General features: G+C 45.1%; 2 protein-coding genes across 5 annotated transcripts in view; both read right to left on the minus strand.

Annotated features, from left to right (window-relative positions):
• Positions 1 to 180: 180 nt before the first annotated feature.
• Positions 181 to 14,505, minus strand: LOC310689915 (C-C chemokine receptor type 5-like). 4 transcript variants are annotated; one of them, XM_083468444.1, is made up of 3 exons: positions 14,122 to 14,505; positions 13,024 to 13,141; positions 181 to 3,589 (listed from the first exon to the last, which is right to left on the minus strand). In XM_083468444.1, the coding sequence occupies exon 3, from the start codon at positions 3,579 to 3,581 to the stop codon at positions 2,505 to 2,507; it is 1,077 nt and encodes a 358-aa protein (XP_083324570.1). In that variant the 5' UTR covers positions 3,582 to 3,589; positions 13,024 to 13,141; positions 14,122 to 14,505; the 3' UTR covers positions 181 to 2,504. The 4 variants fall into 4 exon arrangements, with proteins under 4 accessions (XP_083324570.1, XP_083324571.1, XP_083324568.1 ...); XM_083468445.1 differs by lacking the exon at positions 13,024 to 13,141; XM_083468442.1 differs by lacking the exons at positions 13,024 to 13,141; positions 14,122 to 14,505 and adding an exon at positions 4,470 to 5,101.
• Positions 4,062 to 14,654, minus strand: part of LOC310689919 (C-C chemokine receptor type 5-like) — a 42,506-nt gene continuing 31,913 nt past the window's right edge. Inside the window, exon 4 of the transcript XR_014517711.1 lies at positions 4,062 to 4,380. The gene's annotated coding sequence lies outside the window, so the exon portion shown is untranslated. The remainder of the gene's footprint in view (positions 4,381 to 14,654) is intronic.

Below are 14,654 nucleotides of genomic sequence, written 5' to 3' on the forward strand. Positions count from 1 at the left end.
ACAGTGGACTGGCCCCCTGCTGAAAAAGTTTGCTGACCCCTGGTATACTATATATTGATACTAGTAAACTCTCTTATTATCCAGTTTAGTTGGCATCATCCCATTAAACTACAGGCAAAACCTATAATTTTCAGAACTCCAAAACACGAGGAAGCAAAATTTAATGACTACACATGTATATTGTAGTACAAAACAAGCTTTTATTATTGGATTTATAACAAGTCAATCCTGAGCACATTTAGGTGAACATTTATCCCACTTTTCACAGCTGAATAAGCAGTTCAGCTTAATAAACAGCACTATGTTCTCCATTTATTACGCTCACCTTATTGGCTTGTGTCAGGGATACCAGTTCCCTCTTTCTCATTTAACAAAACCTGCATTTGTATAGCTGTTCTTTAATATTCCGCGGCCACCAGTTTCAAAGCCTGGTAGCTGATATAATAAGTTTAGGCTGGAGATGGATGCCAACACGAGAGATAGGTAGAACTTTAAGCTTGTTGGTTTATTAAAAGGTACTATGTACATAAGGGAATTCTGATATTTGCATTGGGGTCTTAAAGGTGCTCGATTACTGTTTCTGAAGACTTTGAAGGTCCTGTTGCTGACACCAGCCTCTAAGTGGCTTTTATCTGAGGCTGAATTCCCTGAACTTCCACCCCAGTCAAAATACTCTTGACAACTCAATCCAGCCTCTGTTGGGGGACAGTCTGCCTCTGTACCCCAAAGCTCTTCTGGTTGTAGTTCTGGCTGTTTGGACAATTAGGCCAACTTAAAAAAACCCATTTGTGTAACCTTCCTCTGGCAAGACTTTTGCCCAAGGCAGCTTTTTCAGATCACCTCCGCCGCTGATTCCTTGCTCCTGATCTTCATCAGACAGGTATTTATAACAAGCTGACATTTGTATCCAGACTTTAGCTATTCTCATTAGCCTTTTTCTCGGACCTTTCCCCTCAAACCTTTCTCATCCACTCACTTTCCCGCAAAAATCTAACTTCCTTTCCCTGACAGTTGACTCTCAGCTGACTAGGAACTCCAGCCTGTCAATGTGCTATAACCCAGATCAATCAGAATGAATACAGTGATACCTCGGGTTAAGTACTTAATTCGTTCCGGAGGTCTGTTCTTAACCTGAAACTGTGCTTAACCTGAAGCACCACTTTAGCTAATGGGGTCTCCTGCTGCCACCGCGCCACTGGAGCATGATTTCTGTTCTCATCGTGAAGCAAAGTTCTTAACCTGAAGCACTATTTCTGGGTTAGCAGAGTCTGTAACCTGAAGCGTATGTAACCTGAGGCACCACTGTATACCTGTTCCAGGCCCAGCCTAATACAGTTGTACCTTGGAAGTCGAACGGAATCCATTCTGGAAGTCCATTCGACTTCCAAAACGTTTGAAAACCAAAGCGTGGCTTCTGATCGGCTGCAGGAAGCTCCTGCAGCCAATCGGAAGGCGTGGAAGCCCTGTCGGAAGTTTGGCTTCCAAAAAAAGTTCATAAACCGGAACACTCACTTCCGAGTTTGCAGTGTTTGGGAGCCAAAACATTTGAGAACTAAGCTATTCAAAAACCAAGGTACAACTGTACATTCCCCAAATGATAATCCATCTCTCTCTCTCTCTCTCTCTCTCTCTCTCTTCACAGAAGCTGTCAAGGAAAACTACTGCCAATCAGGCTTGCGGCATCATAACAGTACAAGGCCTCAAACCAACATTAGACCAGACGTTAAGTGCAATGATCTTGCACCCGATATAATTTCCTTGGGAAGAGTTGGCGGGTAGGTTGTCTGCGTGCCAATGGCTCAGTTTGCCATGGTTGGAACTGGGAAGGAAATTGCACTGCTATTTACTCTGCAACCAGCTTTCCCGGTGCACCTACCTTCCCTTTGCTTCAGATGCAACATAGTTTAGATGCATGGTTTGATCTGTCGGGGACCAGAAAGTGGATGATCATGTTAAGCAGGAAGGTGCTAGATAGCCATTGCTCCCTTCCAACATTCTAGCTGCAGGTGGTGAAATGAAGACATGGTTTTTGTCTGTTAATGCATGACCTTGCAGAAAACAAACTGGGTGTGGGAGCAGGGTGTTTAGTGTCCTTAAGGACAGAGCAATAGGCTCACTTGTGCAAGGAACTATAGCATGCTAATTTGTGCAGACATTCATATAAGATTAGATTTGGCATACATTTGCATTAAAAAAGACACACATGCATTTCAAAGGCAACAAGAGAGCAGCGTATAAGATGTGCTTGATATTAAACCCCTGGTGATGTTCATAATATCTCCGGTGTCCTTGCATGTAACATTTGTTTATCACTCAGCTTGTGAGCTGATGTAAGCCAAGCAGTTACAGTATACATCTGACCCAGATCGTCTCTCTTGCCATAAAAGCAGCTTTTGTCGGAAGCAACTCAGCCCTTTTAAACTGAGTTTAGACTGCGAAGCTCAAATGGATCTGGTAAGTTGCACCGGCAGAAGTAAGTTTTACTTTTTCTCTCTGGAAAGCCACTACAACACCGCCGACATGTCATGCTCCCCAGTAGACTGGGAGTATGTGGAACTGGCACGTTCCAGGGGCTCTGTATACAGAGAGAGGCATGTTTTTGGAAGGTGGAGAGCCACGTGCTTTCGGAAAAGGCTGCAAACATATTTTCTGAACTTCTCGCCAGCAAAAGCGTAGATCACAGGATTGATGCAGCAGTGAGCCATCGCTATTGTTTCTGTCGCTTGCGCTGCTATAGCCAAATTACTAATGGAGGCACAATTGCTGAGATCAAATGCATCTTGGAATGTCTGTAGCAGAAGAACAATGTTGTATGGGGCCCAAAAAATGAAGTAAACTATCATGATGATAAAAATCAGCCGGACTGCTTTGCTCTTCTTGTCATTCCTGCATTTCATTAGCGTGTTTATGATCTGTGCATAGCAGAAGGTCATGACGATCATTGGGAAGATCAGGCCTATAAGGTTCATTTTCAGTGTAAAGAACTGGTTCCAGACAATCTGATTTTCATAAGAAAAATGAGGAGTGCACACGGAACGATTGTCTTCCTTTTGTAATCTGTTAAAGACCATTACCGGCACAGAGGCTAGGAGTGCCACGCCCCACATGACGACGCTTGTGAGGATGCCATAGGTAACTGTCCGGGCTTTTAATGCAAACACAGCATGGACGATGGCTAGATATCGATCGATGGTCAAAAGGATTATGAAAAAACTTCCGCTGTAGAAGCCTACGTAATAGATCCCAGAGAGAATTTTGCACATTGCGTCTCCAAATACCCACTCGTGCGCTGCGTAATAAGCCCAAAATGGGAGTGTGAAGATGAAAAGCAGGTCCGAGATGGCTAAATTGAGCAGGTAGATATCAGTCATGCTCTTGAGCTTCTTGTATCTGATGAGGATCAGCACCACCAGTGAGTTGCCCAGCAAGCCAAATATGAGCACCAAAGAGTAAAGCGGTGGCAGGAACTGGGAAGCAAATTCATTAACACTGGCACTTGGGCATGGTTCTGCTGTTTCGTCATAAACGTATTCTGAGGTTGTTACATCTTTGTAGTAGTCTGTGCTCGTAGCAGTAGGCATCTTGTTCCCTGCAATTGTAGAAGATATATTTATATTTACGCATCCACACTGCATGCACAGTAATCATAAAATGCTGGTTTCCGTACATAGGAGAATATACTGAACTTTCAACACAGGAGGGGAGAAATCAAAATGCAGAAAACAATAGATTTTGTTCATGCAGATGTTTTCATGTTTAGGCTAAGCACGCGCTTATTAAAGATCAACAACTGCTGGGACTTCACCAATCTACAGATATGCAATTATGCAACTCAATAATAACAACATTGTGTATCTGTGCAGAGGCAGTTGCATAGGAGTGATTATAATCAGTGAGCCTATTGCCAAAATGCCATTCTTTCCATTATAGTTTGCTTGGTGCCCCAGCACTGTTCCAGCACATTCTGAATCCCACATTGTACGGTATGTATATTTTGCACATAATTACAATCGTGAAGTGAGAGAGAAATTACAGGTAGTCTAATGTAAACGTTAAGGGACGCGGGTGGCGCTGTGGGTTAAACCACAGAGCCTAGGACTTGCCGATCAGAAGGTCGGCGGTTCAAATCCCCGCGACAGGGTGAGCTCCCGTTGCTCAGTCCCTGCTCCTGCCAACCTAGCAGTTCGAAAGCACGTCAAAGTGCAAGTAGATAAATAGGTACCGCTCCGGCGGGAAGGTAAACGCCGTTTCCGTGCGCTGCTCCGGTTTGCCAGAAGCGGCTTAGTCATGCTGGCCACATGACCCGGAAGCTGTACTCCGGCTCCCTCAACCAATAAAGCGAGATGAGCGCCGCAACCCCAGAGTCGGTCACGACTGGACCTAATGGTCAGGGGTCCCTTTACCCTTTACCTAATGTAAACCTTGGAAACCCATTGCATCACTCAGTAGATTCTACACCAATCACTTACAGTTTAACAAATGAGCATCCTCTGTTGAAAAAAGTGTCGTACCGTATCCAAAATGAAAGAGGCTGAATGAAAGCCTCTTCACCATTGTTAGTATATAGTAGTTTCATTTTCATTAAAGTCACCCCAAAAAGATGGCCATATGAAATCACCCTTGGATGTTGACCAAAATTTCGTGCAGCCCAGAAATGTATCTTAACAAAACGTGAAGAAACTGTTGGATGCCCAGTAGCTGTAATGCAGCTCAGAAAAATCAACATGAAATGGTTATCTTGCGAAGTGTTGTCTCCTCCCACCCCACTCCCTGACAAAGAGTGCTAGTAAATGTGTATAGTATGTCACTGGGCAAAATTTCGCTGAGGATTTCTTTAGTAGTCAGCCGTGTAGAAACGGAAGAGTCTACATTGCAACTACTTTTCTTTCCATTTGGAGGAGCTATAGTTACATTTTTCAAGCTTGAATGTGGTTGAAGGACAGAGGGCTTAACCACACACCATCTCAAACTTTGCCTTGTGGTTTGCTCCTTCCTTCATTTTTTGGGTAGGAACCACACAATATTTCTACTGTGACTAGGTGATACGTTGTTTTTCTGGAACTAAAATCAAGTAATCGATGGTGATGCAAAAAGTGTTTTTTTTTAATTGCTTACATGACTTGTAACGTGTTTGCCGCATCACCCTTTTTTGCTTACTCCATTTCCCCCTGTTTCTTAACTCCTCCTCTGTGTTGCTGCCCATGACCTCAGCAGCATCCATCTCTCAGAGGTGAATATAAGGGATCACAACCAGTTTGCCCACAATGAGCACCGAGCTGGAAGGGGGGCACAACAATAACTTGGAACAGAAGCTGAGAGGCAGGGAGCACTGAATTTTGGCATTGTACAGGGCGCCACTGAAATTTGAAAGTTTAAAGTCCTTCAGGGAGAGCAAATGTGCTTAGCGCAGGGTCCCCAAAGGCTCGGCTGGTTGTTGGGAGCGGCACATAGTGGCTTTGGGCAAGCTGTGCCCTTCTGGTCAAGCTTTTTCCTTACCTGTATGACATCAGGTAAGGGGTGGCACTGTGGGTTAAACCACAGAGCCTAGGACTTGCCGATCAGAAGGTCAGCAGTTCAAATCCCCACGATGGGGTGAGCTCCCGTTGCTCGGTTCCTGCTCCTGCCAACGTAGCAGTTCGAAAGCACGTCAAAGTTCAAGTAGATAAATAGGTACCACTCCGGCGGGAAGGTAAACGGCGTTTCCGTGCGCTGCTCTGGTTCGCCAGAAGTGGCTTAGTCATGCCGCAAGAGAAAGAACTGACTTGGTTTCAAGAGCAGTTTGCCATGTTGCACAAAGGACTGCTGATGGAAGCCAAATCTCAACCTCCTTAGGACTCCCGAAATACTTTTTGCAGTTCTTTGCCCTCCTATTTGTGTTTGGAAATAAGTGTTTCCTGCAACTCCATGGCACAGGAATAAACAATTGGTCATGGCTTCCTATACCACACAGAGGGGAAACCTCTGTGCCTCCAGAGGTTGTTGACTCATCATCTTCAGCTGGCATGATGAAGGGTTGGGTGCTGTAGTACAACAACATCTGGAGGGTCAGAGATTCACCATCTCTCTTACAGAGTGTCCTCATCAGGACAGGCACATTTGGTAGGTGCAAATGTGGCCCATAGGTTTATCATCCCTGCTGTAGAACATACTCATCAGGACATGCTCATTTGTTACCTAGATAATTTCTGAAGCAGCCCTAAAACTCTTGGTAGCTGGGTGTTCATCAGTATGCAGATGATACCCAGCTCTACCTCTCTTTCAAATCAGAACCAGTGAAGGTGGTGAAGGTCCTGTGAGGCGGTTGGAGGATGGATGGCGGCTAACAGATTGAGGTTGAATCCCGACAAGACAGAAGTACTGTTTTGGGGGGACAGGAGGTGGGCAGGTGTGGAGGACTCCCTGGTCCTGAATGGGGTAACTGTGCCCCTGAAGGACCAGGTGCACAGCCTAGGAGTCATTCTGGACTCACAGCTGTCCATGGAGGCGCAGGTGAATTCTGTGTCCAGGGCAGCGGACTGTCTTGCCAGAGTGGTGCATGCTCTAGTTCTCTCCTGCTTGGACTACTGCAATGCGCTCTACATGGGGCTACCTTTGAAGTTGACCCGGAAACTACAACTAATCCAGAATGCGGCAGCTAGACTGGTGACTGGGAGCGGCCACCAAGACCACATAACACCAGTCTTGAAAGACCTACACTGGCTCCCAGTACGTTTCCGAGCGCAATTCAAAGTGTTGGTGCTGACCTTTAAAGCCCTCAATGGCCTCGGTCCAGTATACCAGAAGGAGCGTCTCCACCCCTATTGTTCTGCTTGGACACTGAGGTCCAGTGCTAAGGGCCTTCTGGCAGTTCCCTCACTGCGAGAAGCCCAGTTACAGGGAACCAGGCAGAGGGCCTTCTCGGTAGTGGCACCTGCCCTGTGGAATGCCCTCCCATCAGATGTCAAAGAGAAAAACAACTACCAGGCTTTTAGAAGACATCTGAAGGCAGCCCTGTTTAGGGAAGCTTTTAATGTTTAATAGACTATTGTATTTTAATATTCTGTTGGAAGCCACCCAGAGTGGCGGGGTATAAATAATAAATTATTATTATTATTATTGGAAGCTTCGTTCTTGGTTGGTAGACTGTACCTTTATAACTGTCAAAAAGAGATGTTTGTGCAGGGCATCTTACATGAGCATGAATAATGAATTCTTGTGAAAAGAAGACACACTGGGGCTACAGAAATGAACTAACAAAATCAGAAAGAAGGCACTGTTGCAATAATTTAACTGAAGATTTATGGTGCAATCCTAGCCACATAAACAGCCATGGAGCAACTGTTCCAATGGTTACATTTCTACTCTTAAAATGCATATGCTTTCTATAGGAAAGATGTCTTTCTGTGTCAGGAATGGATTGAACATAATAGTTTAAATTGCCTTCATGTCTGTGCACATACATTTTCTCAAGGAAATGATCAGCAAAACGCCTCCTGATAATGGCATCTATACCAGTTTAACTGTGATGGTGCTCTGCAAAGATTCTTGGGAACAGTAGTTTAATGTGTATGCAAAGAATTATCAGTTAGGTACACACACGTACACACACACACACACACACACACACACACACACACACACACCATTCCATCCCTACTTCCAGAACTGCAGTTCCCAGAGTTTCTTGTTAATTAATTAATAACACAAGCTAAAATTTTGACTGACCCGCTTTTGCAAACTCATGTGCCAAGATAGAGAAGTGCATCAACCTTCCATAAACGCTGAAGACAAAACATTGAGCATAGCCACTGACTAGACTCTCTAGGAATATTTAATGTTGCTAAACACCAGTCATGCAAATAATTAATGCTAGGTTGCATTCGATGTATGTTGTTGTTGTTGTTGTTGTTGTTGTTGTTGTTTAGTCGTTTAGTCGTGTCTGACTCTTTGTGACCCCATGGACCAGAGCACGTCAGGCACTCCTGTCTACCACTGCCTCCCGCAGTTTGGTCAAACTCATGCTGGTAGCTTCGAGAACACTGTCCAACCATCTCGTCCTCTGTCGTCCCCTTCTCCTTGTGCCCTCCATCTTTCCCAACATCAGGGTCTTTTCCAGGGAGTCTTCTCTTCTCATGAGGTGGCCAAAGTATTGGAGCCTCAGCTTCAGGATCTGTCCTTCCAGTGAGCACTCAGGGCTAATTTCCTTAAGAATGGATAGGTTTGATCTTCTTGCAGTCCATGGGACTCTCAAGAGTCTCCTCCAGCACCATAATTCAAAAGCATCAATTCTTTGGCGATCAGCCTTCTTTATGGTCCAGCTCTCACTTCCATACATCACTACTGGGAAAACCATAGCTTTAACTATACAGGCTTTTGTTGGCAAGGTGATGTCTCTGCTTTTTAAGATGCTATCTAGGTTTCATGTATAGAGGTGGGGAAACCTCATTTGCCAGAGCAAATGAATTTTGCAAGCTAAGATCCAGAAGTCTCTGTTTAATGCAGGCAGCTGGTTTTTCTAACCAAAGAGGCAGAAGATGGGGTGGTCAACAGCCAGTAGTGTTAACATGGCTGTTAACCAGCTTGAGCCAGGAGGAGTCATAATTATCAAGCAAAGCCAGGGATTCATAGCCCAAATCTAAGGGGGGATAGATATTGGTGGTGCCAATAACCCATTGAAAGAGTCTGTACTATTGTTTCCAAAGAACAAATGCTTGCTACCAATTTCATTAGATGCAAATATGGGATGCAAAAGATCTTTCTCACCAGGGATTCTTTAATCCCCAGTATCCAAAGTAGAAGTCTGTACATAATCTTGGTAACTAGTTTGGCTTTGTACACCTTCAAAACTGAAGGTGTATGCTGGCCACCTTTCCTCTAGGAGAATCTCAGCAGTGTAACTAGAATATTCAGGGTACACAATGTGGAATTTTCAACCCGAAGTAACCAGGGTAAAGTAAATAGCAATAAATATTCAATAGATATTGTAGTTATAGGAAGTGAGGGTATGAAAAGTGTTACACACACACACACACACACACACACACACACACACACCCTTCTCACAACTGTGTAAGATAAGTTGTTATCTCCATATCACAGCGTACAGGGTGGGGTTGGCTAGAGAAGCTGTGACTCAAAGATAATGGTGCTTTTGCAAGGATGATATTTCAGATTTCCGTAGGGAGGAAGGCAAAATTTTCAGCGAGGCTGAGAGGCTTGTTTTTTGGTATTTCCAATTGCAAAACGATCCTTGTGTTTTAGGAGCATTTGTTAGAAGCACAGAATTGTAGAGTTGGAAGGGACCCTGAGGATCATCTAGTCTAAACCCCTGCAGTGCAGGAATATGCAGCTGTCCAATATGAGGGATGAACCTGCAACCTTGGCGTTATCAGCACCACGTTCTAACCACTTTGTGTTTGTTTTCACTTTATAATGGTTACAGCAATGGTATAAAATCTGTCACCCACCCCTTTTGTTTTTAGCAAAGAGGCTGCTAATTTGACCATGCATACTTAGCACATAGTGGGATGCAGGTGGCGCTGTGGTCTAAACCACAGAGCCTAGGACTTGCCGATCAGAAGGTCAGCGGTTTGAATCCCGCGACAGGGTGAGCTCCTGTTGCTCGGTCCCTGCTCCTGCCAACCTAGCAGTTCAAAAGCCCGCCAAGTGCAAGTAGATAAATAGGTACCGTTCCAGCAGGAAGGTAAACAGCGTTTCCGTGCACTGCTCTGGTTCGCCAGAAGCGGCTTAGTCATGCTGGCCACATGACCCGGAAGCTGTACACCGGCTCCCTCGGCCTATAGAGCGAGATGAGCGCCGCAACCCCAGAGTTGGCCATGACTGGACCTAATGGTCAGGGATCCCTTTACCTTTACTTTACGTAGTACATAAGGGATGCGGGTGGTGCTGTGGTCTAAACTACAGAGCCTAGGGCTTGCCGATCAGAAGGTCGGCGGTTTGAATCCCCGCGGCGGGGTGAGCTCCCGTTGTTCGGTCCCTGCTCCTGCCAACCTAGCAGTTCAAAAGCACATCAAGTGCAAGTAGATAAATAGGTACCGCTGCGGCAGGAAGGTAAATGGTGTTTCCGTGCGCTGCTCTGGTTCACCAGAAGCAGCTTAGTCATGCTGGCCACATGACCCAGAAGCTGTCTGCAGGCAAACGCTGGCTCCCTCGGCCAAAAAGCGAGATGAGCACCGCAACTCCAGAGTCATCCGCGACGGGACTTAATTGTCAGGGGTCCCTTTACCTTTACTTAGTACATAGACCTAGTAAACTATTTCTAAGGACAGTCAGAAGCAGACCAGTTCTGATACATGTTTGAACTCAGTGGGGCTTCCATTCTAGTACGCTTGGCCCAGTGATTGTCATCATCGTGTTATGGACCATAGAGTTCATAACCATAGAGTTAGCTAGAAAGAGAATAGCAATAAGTGCATTGCGTTTGAAATATAATGGGTGAGGCGCTCCTGACCACTTTCCTTAAATGCAGTGCTCACAGTTGGTTGGCACCGAGTGGGATGCCATCTTACTTCTTTCCAAGCAGATCAAAAACAGAACGGAACGAAAAGCAGACCAAAATACTAACACACCCTCTTTTTCTTCCCACTTCAAGCACTGAGGTGAATGGACCCAAAGGTGAACTGGATGCGGCCTGGTTTCATAGCTGTCAACTTTCCCCTTTTTTAAAAGGGAAATTCCCTTATTCCGAATAGGATTCCTCGCAAGAAAAGGGAAATGTTGACAGCTATGCCTGGTTTGCAACTAAATCATCCCACTTTCTCGCCTCTGTCTTTGAACACTGAGTTAGCGCTGTGCTTGATAGACTTGTAGCAGCTTTAAAGTTGGGGCGTGACTGGGAAGACGGTGGCTCGTAGCTCACGCTCATTCTAAATAACCAATGCTAGAACCAGGGCTTTTCTTTTTTCAGCCAGCTCATCGGATCTCAGCTCCGGCACCTCTCAGGTGGGTGCCATTGCCATTCTAAGAGAACACGGGAGAAGTTTGTGGTGAGTTCTGGCAACTCCTTTTCTAGAAAAATAGTACTGGCCGGAACCAAAGCGTGATTGGAAAACCCAGGATGGAGCCATGAAGCCTGGGTAAATGAAGGCTTTGATGAGAGTATAGGAAGCTTCCCAATGCCAAATCAGACCATTAATACTATCTAGTTCAGCACTACTCTACACAGACAGGGTTTTCATAAAGGGATATTTCCAGCACCAACCAGAGAAGAAGAAGAAGAAGAAGAAGAAGAAGAAGAAGAAGAGGAGGAGTTTGGATTTGATATCCCGCCTTTCACTCCCTTTAAGGAGTCTCAAAGTGGCCAACATTCTCCTTTCCCTTCCTCCCCCACAACAAACACTCTGTGAGGTGAGTGGGGCTGAGAGACTTCAGAGAAGTGTGACTGGCCCAAGGTCACCCAGCAGCTGCATGTGGAGGAGCGGAGACACGAACCCGGTTCCCCAGATTACGAGACTACCGCTCTTAACCACTACACCACACTGGCTCAATGAGATGCCAGAGATTAGACCTGAGACCTTTTACATGGAAAACAGACACTCTCTCTCTGAGCTACAGTCGTTTCCCCTGAAGGCTAGGATGCCCAGGTGCAGGGAGCAGATAGCTATGGCTTCCCTTTAATTTATTCCACTTAGATAGTAGCCATTCATTCCTATGGGAAAACCGGGCAACATTTTAGGGGACATGGTTGGAGCGAGGGCAGAATCTGCTTGCCGAATAGCCTGCCCTCCCCAGCAGGAATTCCATGGGGAGATGTGCCCACAAGCAGAGTGCATAGATGTCCACAGGGTTCCCTGCAATATTCAGGTCTCTCCTCCAGTGCCCAAAGTGATGGGCATTTTGCTGATCCAATAGTAAGCCGCCTCTTTTTCATTCAAAATCATTATCATACCACACATTTAAAATGACACACGGTTAAACAGCAAACTTTGCTATTAACAAAATATAAAAAAATAGCACATGATCCATATTTACACAGTCGTGTGAAAGGCATGTACCTGCAACAGCCTGCCATGATAACCAAGCATGTTTTACACTATTAGATGCACATTTTTTGCAGTATTACTCACATAGGAGTAGTTACAGGTAGGTAGCTGTGTTGGTGTGCCAAAATAAAAATATAAAAAAATTCCTTCCAGTAGCACCTTTGAGACCAACAAAGTTTGTTACTGGTATGAGCCAGTGTGGTGTAGTGGTTAAGAGCGGTAGTCTCGTAATCTGGGGAACCGGGTTCGCTTCCCTGCTCCTCCACATGCAGCTGCTTGGTGACCTTGGGCTAGTCACACTTCTCTGAAGTCTCTCAGCCCCACTCACCTCACAGAGTGTTTGTTGTGGGGGAGGAAGGGAAAGGAGATTGTTAGCCGCTTTGAGACTCCTGAAGGGGAGTGAAAGGCGGGATATCAAATCCAAAACTCTTCTCTTCTTCTCTTCGTGTGCATGCACACTTCTTCAGATACACTTCTGTTTCAGTGTATAACAAACTTAGTTGGTCTCTAAGGTGCTACTGGAAGGAATTTTTAAATTTTGTGTCACATAGGAGTGTTTTCCTTGTGAAATGGCCCTCGGTCCATATATTCACTGAATAAATGACACCCAAGATTTAAAGGGGAAAGAATTTTGCTATTTTTGCCTGGGGAACAACCGCCCACAGCCTTGCGTATTCTCTTGTCAAAATTTGGGACAACTATCTGATTGGATACCTCACTGCAGAGAAGAAACAAGAAACAATAGCTCTTTCATATCGCATTCAAGCTACTGAAAAACTATTAACTGCATCTAGCCAAAGTTAATTTTAAAAAATGGCAGAAAAGCCCAATTCGGTCTTTATGGCTTTTTTTCTGAACAATATGAACGTAAAGAAAGGGTCACCAATATTAATCATCAGTTTTCAGGGTTTGTAATATGTAATAACTGCCTTTTTTACATCTTGGTAGGTTACTCTCATGCATCATTCCTAATCATAGTTAACTATTTTTTGCTGTTAATTAATATATATAAATGCAACCCCCCCAACTTAAATTTACTTACCAATTTACAACCGCTTGCTTTTCAATGATGCTGGTGACTGGCCACGTTGTAAAAAAAACCTTCCTGTGTGAAGAAATACTTGTTCTGCAAATTTATAGTGAACAAATGTTTCTCCTTTCTTTAAAAAAAAAAAAGATAAAGAAATGGTTCCCTCCTTCTAAAAATAATTGTTTAGCAGGCTAGCAAAACTCAGCAGAGGATTTTAAAAACTGCAGTGCATCTTACTACTCCGTGGACTTCAATTGCACAAACTTGGATTACAGCCCATGCTGTAAAACACAAAAATACAACGAAGAAAATCTTCATCTACCAATTTTGCTGTTCAACATCTTTATGAAACCACATATTTTTTTCACATAGGAAATGGGTTCCATTTAAGGGTTTTTCACTCTGTGGATTACTGATAATGGTATCATCAGCATCTGGTTGTTCATTGAACACACTCCAAAGAACTTGCAGAGCTGCTTATATAAGACTTCCGAGGCGGTCTTCAGAGCTGCCTTGCTCAATGTTCATGCAAGACTCTCAGAAATCCTTGAAGGCTGGCCTTAATGCAGCGGCGGAGGAAGGTTGCTCGGGCACCTGGAGTGGTGCACCCAAGGGTGGGGCGAGCCGCCCATAGGGGCAGGGCGCACCACGGGGCCTCTGGAGTCTGCCTGCCTCCTCCCACTCAGCCGCCCTACAGCTGGGGGGGAGGCAGAGGGCAGACCGCTTGGATGTGTGGCTCAGGCGCGGTGAGTGCTGTTAAGTTGTGGGTGAACATATCAGACGACACAGCGATTCTTCAAACAGCTCTTGTTTATTCACAGGCCAGGACAGAACTGAACTGAAGGGTTCAGTCAGCCTGCTTATATAGAGCTCCAGTACAACGTTACTGTAACAACTTTCTAAAACTATCCAATTACTGAACGTCACTTTCGATCCCTTATTTGCATAACTATCTACAGTATCCCCCTGCTGTCCCAGGGTGAGAACTTCAGTACATAACAAGTGCCACCTGGCATTTTGTCACCCCCCTCAGTGGTGACACCCGGGGTGGCCCTCACCCACTGCACCCCCCTTCCTCCGCCCCTGCCTTAATGCACAGCAAGTACTCACTTGACCAGATGTCCCAAGCTTCAGCAGTGTGACTGCATCTCCAAGTAGCTAGAGAAGGGTGGATCTGGCGTTTTAGGTTCTCTCAGGGCTTTCCACCCTTACCATGAATACTGGCACAGTTGCTTTTTGATCCCACCTTTTAAAGAGTGATTTTGGAGCCGATTCTCTGCACTGATGGTCATTTGTTTCTCTTCCTAGAGAGCAGTGTCGTTTCCCCCTTCCACATTAATGGTGGGTGGTGCCCAATTTGAGAAAAGTCCTGTTGCTATGGTCACATCCCTTATGTACCCTCATGTTCCTCTAGCCAGTAGATGTTAGTCACGAGGATGTATGCTGAGATAGCCCTTTTGTGGGAGTGAAGGCAGTACAGGAAGCCTAGTATTCCAGAATTCCAACTATTTGGAAGTATAGGAGAGTAGAAGAGGTTAGGCGAAAAGCTCTGATCCTAAACTTCTGCTGCTTTGCAGGATACCACTTTAAAAGGTAAGTGCAAAATTTTCCCTATTTTCTCATTTCTCATCTGTCCACATTTC

The sequence above is a fragment of the Podarcis liolepis genome (assembly GCF_965112155.1).
Source record: "Podarcis liolepis genome assembly, chromosome: 12".
NCBI classification, from domain to species: Eukaryota; Metazoa; Chordata; class Lepidosauria; order Squamata; family Lacertidae; genus Podarcis; species Podarcis liolepis.

What these genes read in the sequence shown, in the direction of transcription:
- LOC310689915 (XM_083468442.1), bottom strand. Translation starts at nt 4,554, where the DNA reads ATGGTGAAGAGGCTTTCATTCAGCCTCTTTCATTTTGGATACGGTACG. An exon ending in GGATGCTCATTTGTTAAACT is followed by an intron (nt 3,590 to 4,469) that starts GTAAGTGATTGG and finishes CTACAATTGCAG; the next exon opens with GGAACAAGATGCCTACTGCT.